Source organism: Sorex araneus, chromosome 5, assembly GCF_027595985.1.
Source record: "Sorex araneus isolate mSorAra2 chromosome 5, mSorAra2.pri, whole genome shotgun sequence".
Taxonomy (NCBI): domain Eukaryota; kingdom Metazoa; phylum Chordata; class Mammalia; order Eulipotyphla; family Soricidae; genus Sorex; species Sorex araneus.
The window spans coordinates 85,344,762-85,366,374 of NC_073306.1; the positions used below are offsets into that span (position 1 = coordinate 85,344,762).

General features: G+C 56.1%; 1 protein-coding gene across 1 annotated transcript in view; it reads left to right on the forward strand.

Annotated features, from left to right (window-relative positions):
- The first annotated feature begins 457 nt into the window (after positions 1-457).
- Positions 458-21,613, forward strand: part of ADAR (adenosine deaminase RNA specific) — a 30,395-nt gene continuing 9,239 nt past the window's right edge. The window contains exons 1-5 of the mRNA XM_055140327.1: positions 458-588; positions 10,414-10,505; positions 17,735-19,131; positions 20,522-20,705; positions 21,247-21,392. Of these exons, the coding sequence (XP_054996302.1) occupies positions 18,440-19,131; positions 20,522-20,705; positions 21,247-21,392 (1,022 nt within the window). The 5' untranslated portion in view covers positions 458-588; positions 10,414-10,505; positions 17,735-18,439. The remainder of the gene's footprint in view (positions 589-10,413; positions 10,506-17,734; positions 19,132-20,521; positions 20,706-21,246; positions 21,393-21,613) is intronic.

Here is a 21,613-nt window from a genome sequence, read left to right on the forward strand (position 1 = left end):
TCCTGCATCATGATTTATTTTTGAGAGTGCATGATATCCCTGACAAATGCGTGACATCTACTGGGATCTAAATACTTGGGTTGGGTGGCGAATTAAAAGGGAAGGGGGGATCATTACATCATAAAAAAATGCAATTTAATGTAAACGGGCCACTTCAGGACCACCGATTAAGGATCATTATTACCTAACTCGGTGCACCAGAGCTCCTTTTTGGCTCTTTAAAGATGGTACCTGCCGAAGGTCTCAGGCCTCCCAGCCCAATGGCCTTCTGCCAGGTCATGCGCAAAACGCAGCCTCCCCAAACCATCCACCTGCAGCGCTCCTAGCCCACAGCACGTCACGACCCGTCGTCAAATCCTCGACACGCCAGAGAGACACGGGAGCCCGGCGGCTCGGCGTGCAAACAAAGCGGGCGGTCACGTGGGCCACCTCCCACGCCGGGCGCGCCGCTGACGTCACCAGCCTGCGCCCGGCCATTGATTCCCACCGAGGGGCGCGCGGGCTACGTGGTGGGGAGGGCGGGGAGGGTCGCGGCGGCGGCGGCGGCGGCCTGGGTGCGGGGCTGCGTCCGGGAGAGCGCACCACCCGGTAAGAGGCGTTTTCCGTCTGAGCCGTCAGCTGTCTGGAGCTGCGGCGCGCGGGGTACGCACCGGCCCGCGGGTGCCCGGGGCGTGCGCGCGGGGGTCGCGCGGGGCAGGAGGGGGCGCGGGAGAGGGCGGCGAGGGTCCCGGGCGCGTGCGTGCGCGGGGGGCCCCGGGCGCGGGCGTGCGCGGCCGGGGCGGCGCTCGGGATGCTCTGCGGCGCGCGCGGGGCGGAGCGGAACCGCCGGGTCCCCGGGGGCCGCCGCGGCGGAGAGCGCCCGGTCCTGCCCGCGTCTCCCCGGGGCGCCCCGGGCCCGCTGCGTTGGCGCCCCTCGCGCAGCGCCGCCGGTGTCGCGCGTCGGGGAGACCCGCCCCGGCTGAAGGCACCCCCGGGCGTGGGGCTGCGAGGGCGGGCGCGTGGGCAAGTGGCCAAGCGGAGGAGCCGCGGGGGTGCCCGTCGGGCGCGCCCAGGCCTGCGCCGTCACCGTGCCAGGCGGAGGCGGGAGCCCGGAGCCTGCCCGGCGCCTTGGGGGGATGGTCTCCGCGGCTTTCTGTACCCGAGAAGGTCGCCGACCGTCGTAGGTAGCATCCCGACAGCTCTTTGCCACCCCCGGGTCATTTCGCAGCTGGGTGCTTGCCCCGCGAGGCGCAGGGGCCAGGATGGACTTTGCAGACCAGGCCGCCTTTTCCCAGCTGGGTGACATTGCGCGAATGCTTCCACCTCCCCGCGCCCGCCCGAGCTTGCCTAGGGGACTGCGGAAGGTTGGGGGTGCAGAATATGAAGTGCCTGGCTGTTTTTAATTAGTGAGGGCCCGGCACTCCGCGCTGGAGCCTTCTCCCGCTGCTGGAGTCTCGCAGGGCCCTTGCAACCTGAAAAGCAGGTGGAGTTTTTGCTCTGCCGGGTGCTTGTTTTTCTGCCTGCTGTGATAGAGCAGGCTTGAGGGTGGGGGAGGGGAGAAGGTGTCTCAAAATTCATGCTTTCTACTGTGAACCTCGTAACATTTTCCAACTAGAAACAGGAACTTTATACCATCCGTGATAGCTTCTCATTATTGAACACTTGCTGTGCGCCCAACCCCAAGCCTTTTGCATCAACCCACAGATTTAATCTCTCCGGCAGCCTAGTGCCCCGAGCGCAGTGTTATTACCCGGGTTAACAGAGGCAGGAGTGAGTCTTGTCCAAGGTCCTGCCGCGGAGGTTCATGAGAGCTGATCGCAGCCTGCGGCCAGCCTTGCAGCGTGGCTCCGTGTCCCAGAGAGCAGAAGCCGGGAAGCTGTGCTCCGAGGGCCAGCGCCTGCGCGCGGGAACACCTCGAATTGTCCAATGACCAATTCTGTTTTATTTTACATTTTTCCCCAAACTGTCCCCAAAGGCTCAGGAGTGCAGGGTGCTGGCGTCTGGGGCAAACGAGTAGGTATTTGCGAAGTGCCTGTAGAATGTACTTTGGTTTGGAGGTTTGGGGGTCTTGTGGGGGAGGGGTGTCACACCTGGAACTCCTGATGTAGCGCTGCGGTGGGGGGCACTCCTGGCAGTGCTTCAGAGAGCATGCAGGGGTTAACCTAGGGCTCCCACGCACAAACATGCACTGCAGCATTTGAACCAGAAGGAAACTCTTGTGTTATTTCTACCGTGCTAATGCACTTGATCTTTTTATCCCATAATTTGGTGGACTGTGACCATCTGATTTATGGCTCTCAAGGTTTGGAGCTGGGTGTCAGACTGCGATTGGCTGTATTATCTGTGAGCAACTGCTTTTGTTATTTTAGTATATGAGTAGCAAGAATTGAGCTTTGGAGCTTCTGCAGTAATCTCTTGAGAATCCCAAGTTTGTTCTGCTGGAACATCTGTTAGATTTGGAGCTATAAAGGGTATAGCTGGAGTAAACTGTATTGTTTGAGGTCCGGGCATAGAGTTTCAAATATTTTTTTTTCTCTTTTTTGGGGGGTCACACCTGGCGATGCACAGGGGTTCCTCCTGGCTCTGCACTCAGGAATTACTCCTGGCGGTGCTCAGGGGACCATATGGGATGCTGGGAATCAAACCCGGGTCGGCCGGGTGCAAGGCAAACGCCTTCCCGCTGTGCTATCGCTCCAGCCCCTCAAATATTATTTTTGTCTCAGATGTTGGAGGAAGTTCTGTGATTGGTGAGCATTGATGTGTATATTGAAAATAGGGTTTAAGCAGATGATTTTCTTTGGTCTTGATCAGCTGTTTGGTGTTGGTTCTCTGAAGATGGTTTAGGGCTGTATAGTGAGTTATTTGGAATTAATAAGGTTTATATCATCTATCCATATAAATCAGAAACCCTCAAACTTACAGCCCCTTTTGTCAGAAAAATAATTATTTAGCCCCCTCTAGTTGCACTGAGAATAAGCCCGACCCCTTGGATCCAGCCATCTCAGGAAACAGTAACACATGTGAACTTTTACACACACCCTGGGATGAAGGAGCTCTTGCTACCTCTAACCCCTTTCCCCAGAGCCAGAAGTCACTTGTTGTACTGTCTCGATCAGACTTTATGGAAGATTCCCTGGGACATAATTTCTGTTCCATTTCTCTCTGCCCCATCACTGACACCACCATCAGAGAGAGAGAGAGAGAGAGAGATCGTTCTCCCTAAGGGTATAGTAATCTAGTTGCAAATGGCAGAAATCCAATATAAACTCACTTTCACCAAAAGAGGTGTCCCTCGACCCCTTTTGTTATTAAATGACCTCCTGGCATGGCCAAATGAGGCTGAAGTGCTGGTAGGAGGATTCCCTTGGCCCTACCCTTCTCAATATCTTTTAAATTCTTGGCTTTATTTTCTCCTGCTGTTTTTCCTACACTTGCTGAAAATGCTGACTGCTGGAAACCCCAAGCCTGTGTGCTTACAGGTCTCTTCTAGAATTGCCAACATGCACTTGCCGACTGAGTCCTGATCCCCTGTGGGTAAGGGGAACTGGAGCCATGGGTTTGGCTGGTACGTGTCCTGTGTCCACTCTTGAGTTGTAGCTCTCTGCTCTCCTGAAGAGTTTGGTGTATGGGGGCTGGAGCGATAGTCCAGTGGGGAGGGCGTTTGCCTTACACGCGGCTGGCCCGGGTTCAATTTCCAGCACTCCATATAGTCCCCTGAGCACCACCAGGAGTAATTCCTGAGTGCATGAGCCAGGAATAACCCCTGTGCTTTGCCCAAAAAGCAAAAAAAAAAAAAAATAGAGAAAGAGTTTGATGTATGGAGCTCTGCTGGTCTGATGCAGTGGGGTGTGGGGCTCTGCTGATCTGGTGCAGTGGGGTGTGGGGCTCTGCTGACCTGATGCAGTGGGGTGTGGGGCTCTGCTGGTCTGATGCAGTGGGGTGTGGGGCTCTGCTGGTCTGATGCAGTGGGGTGTGGGACTCTGCCTGTCAGTGATGCAGTGGGGTGTGGGGCTCTGCTGGTCTGTGATGCAGTGGGGTATGGGGCTCTGCCTGTCAGTGATGCAGTGGGGTGTGGGGCTCTGCTGGTCTGATGCAGTGGGGTGTGGGGCTCTGCTGGTCAGTGATGCAGTGGGGTGTGGGGCTCTGCTGGTCTGTGATGCAGTGGGGTGTGGGGCTCTGCTGGTCTGTGATGCAGTGGGGTGTGGGGCTCTGCCGGTCTGTGATGCAGTGGGGTGTGGGCTCTGCTGGTCAGTGATGCAGTGGGGGGTGGGGCTCTGCCTGTCAGTGATGCAGTGGGGTGTGGGGCTCTGCTGGTCAGTGATGCAGTGGGTGTGGGGCTCTGCCAGTCAGTGATGTAGTGGGGTGTGGGCTCTGCCGGTCTGTGATGCAGTGGGGTGTGGGCTCTGCCGGTCTGTGATGCAGTGGGGTGTGGGCTCTGCCGGTCTGTGATGCAGTGGGGTGTGGGCTCTGCCGGTCTGTGATGCAGTGGGTGTGGGGCTCTGCTGGTCAGTGATGCAGTGGGTGTGGGGCTCTGCTGGTCTGTGATGCAGTGGGTGTGGGGCTCTGCTGGTCAGGCTGGGCTGTCAGAAGACTGCATGTGTTTTTGCATGAATCAAGGCCTGCTTCTTGGACGTCCTTCTCTCATTCAGGACACATGGTCCACCGTGTCCTGGCTGTGGCCTGTGGCCACTCTTTTGAGCAAATATTGTGGGCCTACTCCCTGTCCCCCGCTTGGCTGTTGGGGTTCTTTCCCACCTCTCATTGCTTCGCCGGGCTTCCTGGCTTTAGGATGTTGATCCTTGACCTTCGTCAGTGAGTTAGGTCCCCTGGTCAGCTGACCGCAGCCTGTGATGACCTGCTCACTTCTCCAGTAGACCTTTCCCTGTCCCAGGAGGTGCCTCTGCCCTCTGCAGACGCTTGTTTTCCTTCAGAGCACACACAACCAGATGAGCTTATTTATTGCCCATCTTCCCTCCATGAACCTACGTGTTGTGAAAATAAAGAAAAGGGAAAAAATATTATTTTGATGTTTACCATGTGTGTCTAGGGGCCAAGGCAGTGCGTGGTGTGTAGTACATACTTAATAAATGTATATTAAATGAGCAAATAAAAAGCCACCAGCAGGGAAGAAATGCTGGTGTGCTGGTGAGGACTCAGTCTGCGTGATGGACACTGGTTCTCCTCACAAACAAACTCAGTGCTGGGGTCTGCGCCCCTGCAGGCTGGGCTCCAAAGGGAAGCCCCTGGAAGTCCCACTCAACCCCCTGAACTGAGCTTAGGGTTGAGGGTCTTGTAAGGTTTCTCCCTGTATGAACTCTCTTTCTAAGAGCATTTGTTTTTAAAACATTTACTTGAGCACTTAGGATGTGCCAAGCCCTGTCATAAATCCTTTAGACAACAACTCTGAAATTTCAGGATCAAAGTTTGTGGGCTCACCCCATCCGGTTACCCCCTCCCCCCGCCCCTTTTTTTCTTTTAAAAATACTCAAGAACAGTTCAAAAGAAACTCCTGATTAAGGGGCTGGAGCAATAGCACAGCGAGTAGGGCGTTTGCCTTGCACACGGCCGACCCGGGTTCAATCCCCAGCATCTTTTATGGTCCCCTGAGCACTGCCAGGGGTAATTCCTGAGTGCAGAGCCAGGAGTAATCCTTGAGCATCGCCAGGTGTTACCCAAAAAAGCCAAACAAACAAACAAAAAAACAACCCAGCATTGAGTAGTACAGTCTGGTCCCTGCAGAGGCAGAGCTGCTGACAGTAGCCGTCGGGCACTCGGGCCGTCCCCCTCACCTCCCCCTTCTATTTCACCCACCGGTGCTCCTGCTCCCCTGCACCCCATCCTCTCCACAGCCCTCTTCAAGATGTTTCACCCACACCCATCCCTCCCCCCCACCCCCCGGCGAGACTCTCCCTGCCTGGGTCAGGTGTTGGTCTTCATCTGGATCCCAGGGAAGCCAGACTCCTGTCTTAAAACCTTTCCTTCCTCTGCCTGGAATATCGCTAAGGCCTCATTCTGGGGAACCCCATCCAACCCTAACAACAACAACAAAAGGTGGGAGGCCCTTATTCTTCTCTCAAGCACAAAATAATCATTCTCATATTTTGACACCAGAGCACTATGGGTTCAGTCTCACATGAACCCCAACATTCACCCCAGTGCTGCCTAGATAGAAGCCCTCTGCCATTTTTAGTCATGGTGGTCCCTGAAAGTGAACCCCCAGAACCTGAGGTGCCCCCACAGTCCCGTGAGCCCTGGCTCCCCACCCCCATTTTTCATTTTACAAAGGAAATCTTAGCCCTGGTGGAAAATGAGGTCTCCGGCCAGCCTGCATGCTTTGGTCGCTATTAAGTTGGAAATCTTGCTGCATGTTTTTGAATCACTTTTTTTTCCATGTTTAGAAGTCTCAGTTAATTATTTTGTCTGTGTAGTTACAGGGTTTGTTGTGTCTTGTAAATGACACAAGTTCCTTATGAACCCTGAGTATGTGCTCCTTGTAAGAAGGAAACAAAATGGTTTGCTGTGACTAGTTTTTCCAGTTACTCCTCATCAGATTTTTGTCTCCATCATTAACCAGATTTTTTTCATTCTTCTGTAGATATATTTTGTCTTTTTAAAATTTCTTCTTTCTTTCCTTCTAAGTTTAAAATGTTTTTCCTCATCATGTGATCTTGATTTTCACTGATTGTTTTAACTTGAAAGAGTAACATTAAACTTTATTTTGGGTTTTCTCAAGATACTTGATAAGGGGGCTGGAGCAATAGCACAGCGGATAGGGCGTTTGTCTTGCACGCGGCCGACCCGGGTTCAGTTCCCAGCATCCCATATGGTTCCCTGAGCACCGCCAGGGGTGATTCCTGAGTGCAGAGCCAGGAGTAACCTCTGTGCATTGCCGGATGTGACCCAAAAAGCCAAAAAAAAAAAAAAAGATACTTGATAAGGGGCTGGAATGATAGCACAGTGGGTAGGGCATTTGCCTTGCACGCGGCCGACCTGGGTTCGATTCTCAGCATCCCATCTGGTCCCCTGAGCACTGCCAGGGGTAATTCCTGAGTTCGTGAGCCAGGAGTAACACCTGTGCATCACCTGATGTAACCAAAATGCAAAAAAAAAAAAAAAAAGATACTTGATTAAAAAATTATTTATGATATTTGATAAGCATGTATAATGTTTTAATAAAACGAGTTTGAATTAGATAAAGGTCTACGTTCCTTTTAAGGATAGTTAACATTTTTATAATTTTATATTTCTGTATTTATATTTTTCCTTTTAAAATAATTTATTAAAATATTCAAGCTAGTGCCACAAAGTTCCTGGCTCTGTGCTCAGAAATCCCTCCTGATAGTGCTTGGGGGATCATATGGGATGTCAAAACCTGGATCAAACCTGGGTCTGCCGTGCAAGACAAGTGCCAGTGCCTATCTGCTGTACTGTCGCTCAGGCCGTGGTTCTGTCCTGGGGTCATACCCAGTGGGCTGGAGACAGAACCAAGGCCCCCTACCACAGCCATGCTTAGCCCGCTGAGCTCATGCTCAGCCTAACCTCAGGTTCAGATCATTTCTTTTTCTTTTATTTATTTATTTATTTTTATTGAATCACCATGTGGAAAGTTACAAAGCTTTCAGGCTTAAGTCACAATTTCTTTACAGGGCCCGTTGGTTGTAAAACCGCAGCCTGACTGTGAGCAGTGTTTCTGCGTCTGTTTTGGGGCCACACCCAGCGGTGCTCAGAACTTGCTCCTGACTCTGTGCTCAGGGATCTCTCCTGCAGGGATGGGTGGGGACATATTCGGTGCCAGGGGTTTAACCGGGGTCGACCGCTAGCAGGGCAAGCACCTTAAGCCCTGGGCTATCCTGGGCTACCATTTTGTTTTGGGTGTTTTTTGTTTTCGCTGCTTTCGTGGGTGCAGCATAGTTTCACAGCAAAGTGCTGCTCCCGGCTCTGCCAGGCTGTTTCCTCAAGGGACGCTGAGCCCTTGGGCCTTTTCCATGTCCCCTTCTGCCCATGGGGACAGTGACAGTGTAACTCTTTGTGAATGGCTTGTGAGGCAAAACAGTCACCGGCTTACCTAGCACTGTGTGGACGTGTGCCGTCTTGTGAGTACCTGGGCTTCGTGCCGGAATATGCATGGGTGTGTGTCTGTGTGCAGACTGCCCTCCATGTGGGACTGAGCCCCTGCTTTCGGCTTTGATTTTTATTTGTTTTCTATTTTGTGGGGAACCCCCCAGCTCTGAGGCTGCTCCTGGGTGTGCTCTGCCTGGGGGTGCAGGGTCTACCAGGGCCACATCTGGGGGTGCTCAAGGGCCTCCAGGGCCAGTACCTGAGGTCCTGGGGGGGAGGATACAAACGCTGCTGGGGATTGAGCTCAGGCCCTCAGCCTTGCAAGACACACCTTTCACCAGCTGAGCTGTCTTCCTGGCCACTGACAGCTCGGTTTGGGGTGGGCAGCCTTGCGCCTCTGCAGGACAGGCTCTCGGGTTGACCAGTCCTCCTGCAGGACAGGCTCTCGGGTTGACCAGTCCTCGGCCCCAGTACTGGTTTCTGGGAAGCTTTTTCCTCAGCAGTTTCAAACAGTAAGTTGCCCTTTTGAATCACAGAAATGTATCTGACGCGAACTGCAGTGGGTTTTCTCCTTTGTAGCAATGGCCATGGCTGGGAGACATCAGTTCACACACGTTGTTTCTTTGTGTTTTTATTTAACTGTTACAAGCAGTCCTTCAGTCCCTTAGCTGTTTGTTTGGGTTGTTAACATTAAACACCCTGAGGCCATCTCCCTCTGCTCTGGCTTCTCGGCTGGGTTCACACCCCTGCAGGGTCTGAGTTTCTGCCCTTGCTCTCATGCCTTACACTTCTGCTGCTTCCATTCAGTCTCCTGCCCCATTGTCCCACACTCTAGAACAGTTTAGACGGATCTTTTCATCAGAGAGCTTCTTTTTCACGGCTCCTCCCCTTACTTAATCTGGCCCTAAAGATTGTCAGGCTCTCTGAGACTTAAACCTGAAAGCTTTGTAACTTTCCACATGGTGAACTAATAAAATAAAAAAAATTTAAAAAAAAGAAAGAAATTTAAAAAAAAAAAAAAAAGATTGTCAGGCTCTTCTGGGACAACCTCTGGGGTGCCTTACCCTGCTCAGAGAACTCACCGGCACTTTGCCCACTCAGCATTGGTGGGGCGCAGCCAGCTCCTTGCCTTTTCTCAAGACTATTCCTTTGTGTCTCTCTTCTTAAAGCTGTTTCATTTGCTATCAAAAATGTTCTGGAGGTAGTTGTATCCCGCATCTTTCTCTTCCACCCAGCCATATCCTAGAAGTGTTCCCCAGACTGAAAGCACATGCCTGGCAAAAGCAGGGCCACCCCAGTACCTGCCGCTCCAACACACTCAGGCCATTCTGACTGCTATGCTGGGTGGGGGTCCCTAGTAAGAGAGGGTTCACATGCCACTGGACTCCACTGCAGGCTGTTTCACTCGGGGCGCCCAGGGGGGGCGGGTGAGAGCCCTCACCGCCCCAAGGGACCCAGCCCTGGCAGCCGAAAACCCCCACAACCCAACTGCTGCCATGCTCAAGGCTGCTCCCCACACGCTCGGGCCGAGCCTCACGCACGAGTGAACGTATTCCTGGACTATGCAGCCGCAAATGCATAGTACACCATAAGATACTCCTACCCATTATCCAAGAGTACCACACCACATTTGATTGGGTTCAGATAGTAGGCAACCAATCATAGAAATATATATATATATGCATATATACACATTTTCGGATATATATACAAAAGCTCACATCACTCAACCTTTAACAGCATGTTAGTGATATCCTAAAGAATGTCTTAAGGCCACTGCCAAAATAGAACAATTCACAGTTTCCTTTATGGATACTTTTTTGTAGCACTTTCAGCGGTTTTTCATAACAGACAATACAAAATTATTATTTCGGTTGTGTTTTGGGACAGGGATTGGGGCTTGGGATGGAAATATCCCAAATATGGTGATGGGAAGGTGTAATGGTGGTAGAATTGGTGTTTGAATATTAAATGTAATCAAATATTGTGAACTACCTTATGAAATAAAAACATTTTTTAAAAAGAAGAAAGGGTTCAGAGGTTCTTCTGCAGTAAGCTTGAGATCCTGAGTTTAATCCCCAAATATACTGGGGTGATCTTGAACCCCACTTTGACCCAATGAGGGAAAATAAAAGTGTTAAGTGTTTCATATAATACTTTTCGATTAGCTAAGGGTATAATATTGTTAGTGTGAAAGTAGATTTTTCTGCACTGGTGGGTTCTTAAGAATTGTATGAAAGATTTGCATACAAAACTCAGGAGATTAGCAGTTAGAATTTATTGTAAAGATAACGTAGATGGGTCCATGTCCCTCCCCAGATGCCCAAGCCTCTCCCTTACCTATGAATGACATCACCTTTCCCGCCCCTGATGCAGCCACGTCCTGTGAACACCGGCCAGGTCCTGTCCCTGCGGCTCCCTGTCCTGTGACGCATTCCTCCTTCTCGGCCGCAGCCACGTGTGCATCGGTGAGATCCCTGTGTTCTGTACCTATCCTTGGGCCCCCAGGCCGTACCCCAGCAGATCTCGCCCTGTCCCAGCTTTCTTAGTCTCAGGTCACGTCCACGTGCACATGAGACATCTGTGCTCAGCACCTTGTCACTACCTGGGCACCTGCGTCTGTCTGAACCTGAGGTTTCCTGGGTGTCCGAGCCCTGCCTGTATGCTGCCCCATTGTGCCTAAGTAGCTGCCTGTACTGAACCACATGTTGCAGCCCTCCCTGATCCTGAAGGTCTGGAACGAGGGGGGACGGAGAGGGAGGGAGGGAGGGAGGGAGAGAGAGAGAGACAGACAGACAGACAGACAGACAGACAGACAGACAGACACTTGTATCTGCTGCCATATTCCACCCCCAGCCGTCCCATCACCATTCTCCGTGGGCACCTGTTCCATGGGTGAGATTTAAAGTGCTCTGGCGCTCCACTCTTCTGCTCCTGCTATATCAGTATAGTTAGTCAGTGTGCTTTTGTTTGTGACCATAGTGGCAATTCTATACCCTATTTCCTGATTCACAGACCAGTGGCCATAAGAAATTTAATTCTCAATTTGGAGGTTGCTATAGAATATGTATCCACATGCGATACTACAGAGATACATATAGTACAGCAGGTAAGCACGTATCTAGCATGCGGCTGACCTGGTTCGACCCCTGGCATCCCAGATGATCCCCTGAGCATGCCAGGAGTGTAGAGCCCTGAGTACAGAGCCAAGAGTAAGCCCTGAGCATTGCCAGGGTTGGCCCCCACTCCAAAACCAAAAATGAACATATGTGATATTTCAATATTCCAGTACCAGCAATGTTCAGGGCATGTATGACCCCAGTTAAGGAAGGACCAGAGTACGGTCATGAGTGATCTCTTTTTATTGCACATTTAGTGGAAAAGGTGCAACTCTTCTCTTTAAAATAGGGCTTTGGCAGGAACCAGTCTGAGAGACTAAGGAAATGCTCCTTTCCTCAGTGGGCAAAGGGCACGCAGTCCCCTGGGTAGGAGCAGGTTGACTTAAAGGGAAAACGGGCGTAAGGCCATGCTGGTCAGGACAGGGTAGTGCTTTGGCCTCTTCCCTTCCTGTGGCAGCCCTGACTTTGGTTCCTTCCAGTATGGCAGCCAGTTTCCTGGTGGCGGTGACAAGTCACACAGATGGAGAAGGAGTTTCAGGCAACAGAAACAGTACCAATTCCCTCGCCGTGCTGAGGCCAAAGCAGGATGCCATTGTCATCCAGGGAGCTAAGGAAAGGGTGCTGGGGACCCATTGGAGCTAAGAAGGGCACATGCCCTCTCCCTACTGGCTTGTAACCTGGCACTTTCGTCTGCCCCCCAGGCTGAAGGTTAAGGACCTGCAAGGACCAGGAAAGCCCTACTCAGTCCCTTGACAAAGGGAAACTCCCGGAAACTCTCTGAAAGGCTGCTCTGCCCTTGTGCCTTTGAGCCTCCCCACTTCTGTCTGGAACTGGAGCCAGACGGAGAAGAGAAAGGGGGTGGGGTCCCTCTTTCTGCTCCAGTGCTCCAGTCTGAAGGCAGACTCAGAGCCGGCCTGACATAGAAGCTCTGTGAAATGGCTTATCCAGGGACACTTTCTGGTCGGCAGACTGGCTTCAGGTGAAGTCGAAGTGCACCAGAACTGGGACACACAGGCACCTCCAAGCCTACTTCAAACACTCTGCCAGACTCTCCTGGCCCCGCACTGCCTGTGAGCAGAAGGGGAGGGGCAGGGGAGAGTGAGCACCCCCAGTGGGCCCTGACCAGATGAGATCTGTGCTGGCCAGAGCAGCAGTTCAGGGGCGTCAGGACTTAACACCAAAGCACAGGACACGCATTCCCCAGATCATCCTGTGAGCTGGATGGACCCTAGCATTCACATGAGAACCATTCAGCACATGCCAGCCTCTGTCACGGCACTGTCACCAACATTCACCCTTACACATTCTCCAACACCTCCTACAGCCCCACCCTACAGCCAGATTGCCTTGAATGCCACGGCTTCTCTGGAGAGCTGTGAGGGCACCCGTGCCCGGGCCCCAGTCCGCTCTGGCTTCCTGGTAACTTCAGAAGCTGCTCTGGCCATTCCCATCCAGAATAGCAGGACATCCATCAGCAGAACTCAGCCCCCCTGAACTGGCTTGGCCCTGCAGGCAGCTTGCTGTTATAACTCCAGAGAAGCTTCCGAGGTTGGCAGACAGGTGGGGTCCTTGTGGGAAGCCCCTGAGAAGTTGGGGATTATGTTGAAGGGGCTGGCAGTAGGCAAGAGGCTCCTCCAGGGGAATAAGAAAAACAGTGCTGAAGAATAAGAGAAAACAACTGAAAAAAGGAGCGAAACAGAGCCTGGTGAGTGCCTGTGAGGAAGCACTGCTTATTGTGGATTTCCCAGGAGTTAACGTCAGGAAGATGTCAGGAGAAGCTCCTGCTCTGGAAGAATACCTAGAGCTTAAAAACAAAAACAAAACAAAAGCAAAATCCAGCCACATGTTTCTTCTTGTTAGTATGTTGTCAGCTACCGGGTGCTCCTTCCCAGGCAGGCTCTGTCTGCCCGGGATCGATGGGGATCACTGAGGACCTGTGTACCCGTGATTGGGGCACCCCATATGATGAGACTGGAAACAGACATTCCTCCACAAGGTCCTGACGAGAGAAAGCCCAGGAGAAGCCAAAGCAGCCATAACAGCAGTGTTGCAGCCATCAATAGTCAAATGTTGCTCACGACTGGCGTGGCAGGACCCAGGGCACCCCTGCTCCCTGCCCACCCCAGGTATTCAGGAAGGGGCTGCACTTGGCAGTGCTGTGTGGAGGCCAGACTTTTCTAGAACAGGGCCAGTGACTTTTTACATGTACCAAATTTTAAATAATGACTCCCCCCCACCCAACCCCTTTTTTGTCTTCAAGCCACCCCCATTGGTGCTCAGGAGTGACTCCTGGCTCTGTGCTCAGGGGTTAACTCCTGGCGTGGTTAAGGGGACCCTATAAAGTGCTGCAGATCAAACCTAGACCAGGCGTGTGCAAGCCCCTGTACTATCATCTGACCTTCTCTCCTCCATGCCCCTCAGACTGCCTTGATGCAGAGATGCTGCCCTACCCTGGTTGCCACCGGCCCCTCCTCACTGGTGTCCATGGACACCCGCCTGGGAAGGGAGGGCAGAGTGGGAGCTCCATGGCCGCGTGGGGAGTGGGGGTGCCATATGGGCTCCCCCGTCAGTGCCCCTGGCACAAGGCCTGCTTGTGCAGGTCTGTTGGTTACGGAGACTCCCGCCTCCCTGAGGGCTGAGGGACCCCCTGCTCTGGTGGGCGGTGCTTTACCCAGAGACCTAGCGGTGGTCACGCCCCTCCCCAGGCTTTGTGCGCACGCACAGTGAGACCCCAAGAGACTGCTGCAGAGCCCAGCAAGACCGCCCTGGGTCCGGCGCGCCCCCAGCAGACCGCCCGCCCGGGTCCTGCGCGCTCACAACAGACCTACCGGGCCCGGTGTACGCCAGCAGACTGGCAGGTCCTGCTCACTCCCCGCGCACCGCCTGCCCGGCCCTGCCCGCGGGGCGGGGTCAGCCTGTGCCTGCCCGGCCCCACCCTCCTCCCCGCGCTGGGAAACGAAAGTGAAATTGAAGCTTGTTCAGGCCCTGCCCCAGCTCAGGCCCGCGCAGTAACAGCCCGCTGCCCTGGTTCCCACGCGCCCCTCACCCCCACCTCTGCCGGCGCACGCGGGGGCTCGCAGCTCCCAGCACTGGCCGGGACATGCCCGGGGGCTACCGTGGACCCCGGCAGGTAAGCCCCACACTTGCCTCCTTCCGCCGCGTGGAGCTTCCTCATCGGGCGCGTTTTCTTCCTCCTGAGTCTGGGTGTCCCTGCCCAGGCCCTGGCCGGCCCTGGTGGGGGTCGCCGTGTGCCACACTAGAGTAGGACTCTACTCTAGAGTAGAGTAGGATCCTGCTGGGCAGATCAGTGTGGGGTGTAGGGCGCCCCTTTCCCAGAAGCAAGAGCAGAGCCTGCCCAGGCCAGGGACCACCCACTGCAGTACCCCAGTCCTCCCGGGGCTGCACACTTGGCCCCAAGCAAGGGCCACTTCCACGCACCTTACCACTTCTGCAGGCTCTTGTAAAATGGCCAGTTTTAACTGAAGGAAGGCATTGTAGCACGTATATTCACTCGCCCTAGACGGTGGGAAACGCGTCTCCTTTCAGCAGTCTTTAGAGAAGAACTGGGGTCTCCCTGGAACATGCTCATGCAGACAGGGCCAAGACTCGGTACCCCAGCAACCTCACGACCCCGGAGCAGAGCAGCTACAAGTGGCCCGGGCCATGCACAGGAGGTTCTGGGGAAAATGAAGGGGCAGAAATCAGACCTGTTTTGGGGGCGCTGGGTTTGGGGAAGGAGCTTACTACAGAGAACCCAAGATTACTTTTTGAGAAGTCAGAAACGTCTGGTGTTTTTGTCCTGTGGCTTGTCGTGTGTGTTATCTGTGATTTCACTACACAGAAATCACACACATTTCAGTGTGCTCGTAGAATAGCACACTGAAAAGGCTAAACCAAATGTTTGTATATTAAACCTGTTTCAAAAGGGGTAAACACCGTAAAACATAGGGCTTGTGTGTATAAAACATGTATGAATATTTTATTTAAATCAGAACACGGAATTGATTTTATTTTCCCCTTTCACTCAAGGGGCTGGGGACCCTGACTTGATAGAGGAGGTGCAAATGGCTCTTCTCAAGGGGTGGTTTGGCATAACTTGGCTTTTCAGAGAAGTTCCGGGCCAGAAAGGAGAAACCACTGTTCCCCTTCACCCCCTTTCCCCAAACAGCTGTAGCTCTCTTGTGCTCCAGCCCACCCTTCTCTCCTGCTCCCCCGGGCCCCAGGTGCTGTGCAGGGGCAGCCTTGGTTTCTTTGGTTTATTAAAAGGGGTTCTAGCATAGGTACTGCTTTCTACCTGGCTTTCAACCCCTCCCTAAGTTTTCTCTGAATGAATACAAATGGATCATAACACTTGGAGTGGGAGGGGTGGGGTCCCCAGGCCACCCCTAGTCATGCTGTATGCGGGTAGGTATTTGGGCCCAGGGTGCTGAGGCTACTTGGGGTACTTTTTTTTTTTAATTTACTCATTTTGGTTTGGGGCCCATACCTGGCAGTGCTCGGGGCTAACTCCTGGCTCGGGGATCACTCCTTGCGGGACTCAGGAACCTTGTGAGGTTCCAGGGAGCAAACCCAGGTCAGCTGTGTCCCAGGCAAATGTCCCACCGCTGCACTAGCGGAACACAAGGCTTTCACTCTACCCTTCTGCTCCCAGCCCCCACCCCAGCCTTTTTTTGTAATTGTGAGGGAACCAGAAAGTTCTGCAGCTGACCCTCGTACTCCAGGAGTGACCCCTAATAACAGAGCCAGGAATAAGTAAGCTCCGAGCACTGCCAGGTGCGGCCCTCACAACATCATCCCCCCCCACCCGCCTCAGAAAAAAATAAATGGTAAGTACTGACCTATCACATGGTTGCGTGTTATTTATCCAGCTCTTCTATGTATGTCCATGAAAATAATTTTTGCAAACATGGACCACATAGTAGCAGTTTAAATCCAGAATGCCTCATCAGAAGAGCTATTCTGTTCTCTTGGAAACAAAGTTCTTTCAGCTGAGCCACCGAGAGGAATTTTCTGGATCCTCCACCAGGCCCTGAGCTCTGTCTGGTGAGCCAGGCTCTCCTAACTCCTGTGCAGCGCACTCTGGGCGGCGGAGAGGCAGCACCGGAGAGAGCATTGGTGTGGGGGTGGGGAACCTCTTGTGTGCCTTTGGCCGGCTGGCATTGCTTCGGCCAGGCTTGGGCCCCTCTGCTTTAACCCGCCAGTCTGGTTCTGTTGTAGTTGCTAGGGACACGAATAGAAACCCTGAAGGCTTCCCCTGGGGTCCGTCTCGGCCCTGTCTATGGGCACTGGAGAGCAGAGTACAGGTGGCCATCTCCTTCCTCAAACACCCGCCGGCTTGGCTGCTGTGGGCCACAGCCATGGACCCTGGGCGAATCTGAGGGAAGGGAGAGTGCCGGACAGGGAAGGGACTGGTTCTGCCTGCGGTAGTCCCGATGGAGTCTGCCCCACAGGGCCCACAGAGCTGGGACTGGCCGCTGCCCCAAACAGAGGTGAGGAAGCGCAGCATGGCACGGTTTCTGGCCCTAGTGGTCGGCCACAGTGAGCAGAGCTGTGGGCCGGGCTGCAGACCCTCGGACTCAGCCCAGGAAGCTGTGGGCCCCGGTGGTGGTGGGAGAGGACGGTCTGGAGTCTGAAGGGGCTGCTCTGTGCCCCCCATAGCTGCCAGGCCCTAGGCCCCAGAGGGACGCGGCTTAGGTGCAGCCGGAGCCTCGTCCAGCCTGGGACCTGGGTCCAGCCCCCATCACCCCAGGCCTGAGGTGGGCTCCCTCAGCAAGCCGCAGGCATGACGAGCATCCTTTGCATAGTTCATGTTCCGCAGCATGAGAGTGAGAGAACCCAAACCCAGAAGCTGCCAACTGGGAAACTGGGACTGTTTTGCAGTCTGTGCTTTGGTGGAGGTGGTGGTGTTGGATGGGGAGCCGGACAGGGCCACGGGGGCCTGCAGAGTGGAGACTGCCTTTGCCAGGGGGTGGGGCGGTGTTGTTCAGGGTCAGCATTCTGCACATGGGGACAAGGGGAGCGAACCAGCTCCTGTGCTGGTGAGCATGTGGAGCCTCTGGGGTTCAGAAGGATGCGAGCCGGAGACAGCCGTGGGGACTGAGTGCCCTGGAATGGCCTTGGGGTGCCACACCGAGTTCCCTAGGGGCATCGCCCTCCTCTGGGTAGCAGTGCAGGGGGTGGGAGGGTGGGGGGTGTCGACCCAGCATCCCCCACCCTTGTCTCCATTTTGCCAGAGGCTTGTGATGTCCAGTTAGCATGCTAACCCTGGCCCCCAGGAAGGGTTAGCATGCTGTCCTGATGTTGTTGGTTCTAAAGTCAAAGTCACGTCTGTTTGTTTTTCTGAACTTCCAAGGATGGTTTGGGACGTGGAAAGATCCCTGCCAACAGTGTGGAAGGAAAGTACAGGAGTGGGGCACTGCTGAGGGGAGGGCACCCCTTGCACTTGCCCCTCCGTGTCCTCACGAGGTGGACCAGCTCTCGGCGCCACAGGCCTTCTGGGCCTGAGAACTGAGTTGACGCCGGCCAGGATGGAGACTGGCTCCGGGCACCCCAGCTCACTCTCTCTCTCCTCCCCTCAGGGCGCCCTGCACAGGTACCAGCTGCAGGCCGTGCCGGGCTGTGAGCAGAGCAGGCTGGGCCACCCGCTGCCCTGGCCCGGCCCGTTCCCGGGCAGCTTCCAGCTCCAGCAGGTGGAGTTCCTCAAAGGGTTGCGCCCCACGGCACCCCTCCCCGGAACCTTCTCAGGACTCCAGCCCGGGCTCCTCAGACCCCCTTCCAGACCTGGCCCTCGGCTACCAGTGCTCTCCGTGGCCCTCACGGACAAAACACCTCAAGGCCCCTCCCCGCTGAGCTACCTGCAGCCCCGGGGACGTGGCCGCGGGCCCCGGCCATGGCAAGACCTTGACCGGCTCTCCTCGCAGTTCCAGCAGCTGAGCGTCGGCCAGGAGCAGGAGCAGCGCATCTGGGCGCTGCTGGAGGAGCTGGGCGAGGGCCGGGCCACCACCGCCAGGGAGCTGGCCTGCCGGCTGCACACGCCCAAGGCCCACGTCAACCAGGTCCTATACTCCCTGAAGAGGGAGGGGCGGCTCCTGCAGCTGGCAGGAAGGCCCCCTCTGTGGAGGGTTGCGGCCCCCCCGCAGGCTCGGGACCGGCCGCCTGGCTGGCCGGGTGGAGCACCGCCACTCTGCAGCGGGGACAGTCCCCACGGGCCCGGGGCCCGGCACGCGGAGACTGGAGACCAGGACCCCACGCCTGACCTGCAGGGTCCTCCTGAGCCCGTGGACATGGCCGAGCTCAAGGAGAAGATCTGTGACTACCTGTTCGACACAGCCAACTCCTCCATCGTGAACTTGGCCAAGAACTTGGGCTTCGCCAAGTACCATGACGTCCACACAGCGCTGCTGGCCCTGGAGCAGCAGGGCGACGTCTGCCAGCGGGGCGCCACCCACGTCTGGTGCCTCACCGAAAAGAAACGGGCGCGGCTGCAGCTCCGCAAGGGCCCCCGCGGTGCTGCCCAGACCCTGTGGGCAGGGCGCAACCCCGAGCCCGCCGCCTGCCCCCTGCCCTCACCCCCCACTGCCCCCAAAGTCCCCGTGGCCACAGCCGTGAAGGTGGAGAACGTGAAGGTGGAGAACGGGCAGGAGGCGCCAGCCGAGTCCCCGAGGCCAACGCCCCCCGCCGCGCATCCCAACGGCCCCTCGCGCCCCAGCTACGCGGACATCGAGAACGGCCAGTGGGCCACCGACGACATCCCCGACAACCTGAACAGCATCCACGCAGCGCCCGGCGAGTTCCGGGCCATCATGGAGATGCCCTCGTTCTACAGCCACAGCTGGCCGCGCTGCTCGCCCTACAAGAAGCTGGCCGAGTGCCACCTGAAGAACCCCGTCAGCGGGCTGCTGGAGTATGCCCAGTTTGCCAGCCAGACCTGCGAGTTCCAGCTGCTGGAGCAGAGCGGGCCGCCCCACGAGCCCCGGTAAGGCCCTCGCGCCTGCCCACCCTCCTGGGACCCCTCGGCCCCTCCCTCCAGACCTGGGCCAGGCTTGTAAGGCCGGGTCTTTGGGGACAGTCGTGAGCCAGCATACCTGCTCCTTCAGGCATAGGGAACGAAGACATCCCCCCAACACACACACACACACACACACACACACACACACACACACACACACACACACACACACACACACACATATACCCTTGGCAGCACCTCCTGCCACACCCGCCTCCCCCAGGGGTACATGATGAGGGGGGGGGGACAGGGCACAGCAGGGGTTGCTGGTGCCTGAAGCCCCTCTGCTTCACTCTTAGTTACCTGCACTCTGGGCCTGTTGAAGGGGCGCTCCTGGCCTTACCCCTTCCTCTGCGGAGGGCTGGGCAGCCCCACGCTGCTGCTCCAGTGCCGCTTTGGCCTGTCACCGGGTGCATGGCCCGAGGACCAGATGGAGGAGGCTGGTGGCGGGGGCAGGTGCCTCATGCTGTGGCAGGGGGGCCCTGGGGAGCAGGGCCATGGAGCAAGCACCCCATGGTGAGTGTGGACTCTCTCCACCTTGTGGAGCCCCTGCCAGCTTCCTGGGGGCGCCTCCTCTCCTTGGGACTGTCTCCATGTGCTTGATTTTGTCTGGAGCACCCCTGGCACTCCAGTGAGGCTCAGAGGACCTGCAGGGTGCTGGGGACTGAAACCAGGGCAGATGTGTGTGAGGCAAGTGCCTTGCCCCGTCCTGTCTCTCAGCACTTGTGACCATCTTGGTGACTCCAGTGACATTGTGGGGAGGCCCACAGCTGACAGTGGCTCTGGGTGGAGCCTGGGCCACCAGCCCTTGCCTCCTTCCCCACCTCCCTCCCCCACCCATGCCAGCGTCAGGATGCCAGTGGGCCCCAGCTCTCCTTCACCTTCCTCTGGACTCCATGCCTCAGTGTTCCAGAAGCCCCAGGAAGTCAGAGAGGCTCAAGCCGCCCTTCCCGAGGAGAGCCTGGAGTGGCAAAGCCAGGCAGGGTGGCCTGGGCTGGGCCCAGGGTCTGGACAGAGGGTAGCCTGGCCAGGGGCTCGCACGGGGCCCAGGGGGCTGCAGGTCTTGGGTCTCGGCGAGAGCAGGCCCTGAGGGCGGGCAGGGACAAGCAGCGAGCACGTGTGCCCCGCCAGCGCCCGGCCCGGAAGGTGGTGCCAAGTGGTGTCCCCCACGGCGGCTCTTGGAGGAAGCTCCCGGGCACCAGTGTGGGATGTGAGCGCACTCTATTCTTCCCTCCGGGCCGCCGGTGGCCCGCAGGTCCCGGAGCTGAGGGAGGGGCTAAGCTTCCTGCACACGCCTGGGCACACCGGGGTGAGGCCTGTGCCAGGCCCTCGCTCACACCTCTCATTCTCCATCAAGATTTAAGTTCCAAGTCATCGTCAGTGGCCGAGAGTTCCCCCCGGCCGAAGCTGGCAGCAAGAAAGTGGCCAAGCAAGACGCGGCTCTGAAGGCCTTGAAGATTCTGCTCGAGGAAGCGAGAGCCAAGGACGGTGGGAAGCCCGAAGAGCCTTGCCAAGACTCGGAGGAGAAGGAGGCGGAGAAGGTGGGTGCCTTCCACAAGGCTGGGACTCGCCCCCACCTACTGCTGAAGTCACACCAGCAGCTGCTGCCCTCCCCCCTCCCCTGCCCCCTCCTCCTGACCTTGGAGATGAGGAAGAGAAACGAGAGTTTTGGGAGTTTTCAGGGATTCTCCGTCCTGCAGTGCCTGTGTGCCATGCCTGCCCCTGTGGGCCCCTGAACAAAAGCCCCCGGCTGCCCTCCCTCCCCCTCCTTTCTCTACTCCCCCTCCCCTCACCCTTCTCCATCCCCTTCCCTCTTTGTACCCCCACCCACCTTTCCCTCCTTCCCTCTCCTCGCCCCTCTGCCCCTCCCCCTCTCCCTTCTCTTCCTCTCCCCTCCTCTTCTTCTTGTGCTCTTTCCTCTTACCCTTTCTCCTCTCCCTTCTCTCTCCATCCTTTTTTCTCCCTTGTCCTCCCCCTCCTCTCCCTTCCCCCTCCTGTCCCCTCTCTTCCCCTCCCTTCCTCTGCCCCCTTGCCTTTGCATCTCAGCTTCTGTTCTCCTCTTGCCCCGCCTCCTCTCTGCAGGCAGCCGAACCCACCTCTCCCTCCCAGTCAGCGCCCTTGTTCTCGGGAAAGAGCCCCGTGACCACCTTGCTGGAGTGCGTGCACAAGCTGGGGAGCTCCTGTGAATTCCGCCTCCTGTCCAAAGAAGGCCCCGCCCATGACCCCAAGTACGTCTCCTCTCATGCACCCCCCCTCCCGCTGATGGGTCACTGTCCTTCACTTCCTGCCCCTCACACCCCGAGCAGCCCCTTCTGGCTCCCAGGTGGAAATGGGGTCCTCGTGGGATGGACAGCCCATCCGGAGCCAAGAAGCAGGGCCAGTAGGGAGTGAGCCCAAGGGAGAGCAGAGGGCGAGTCACTGGGGGGGGCAGCAGGCTCCAGACTCACGA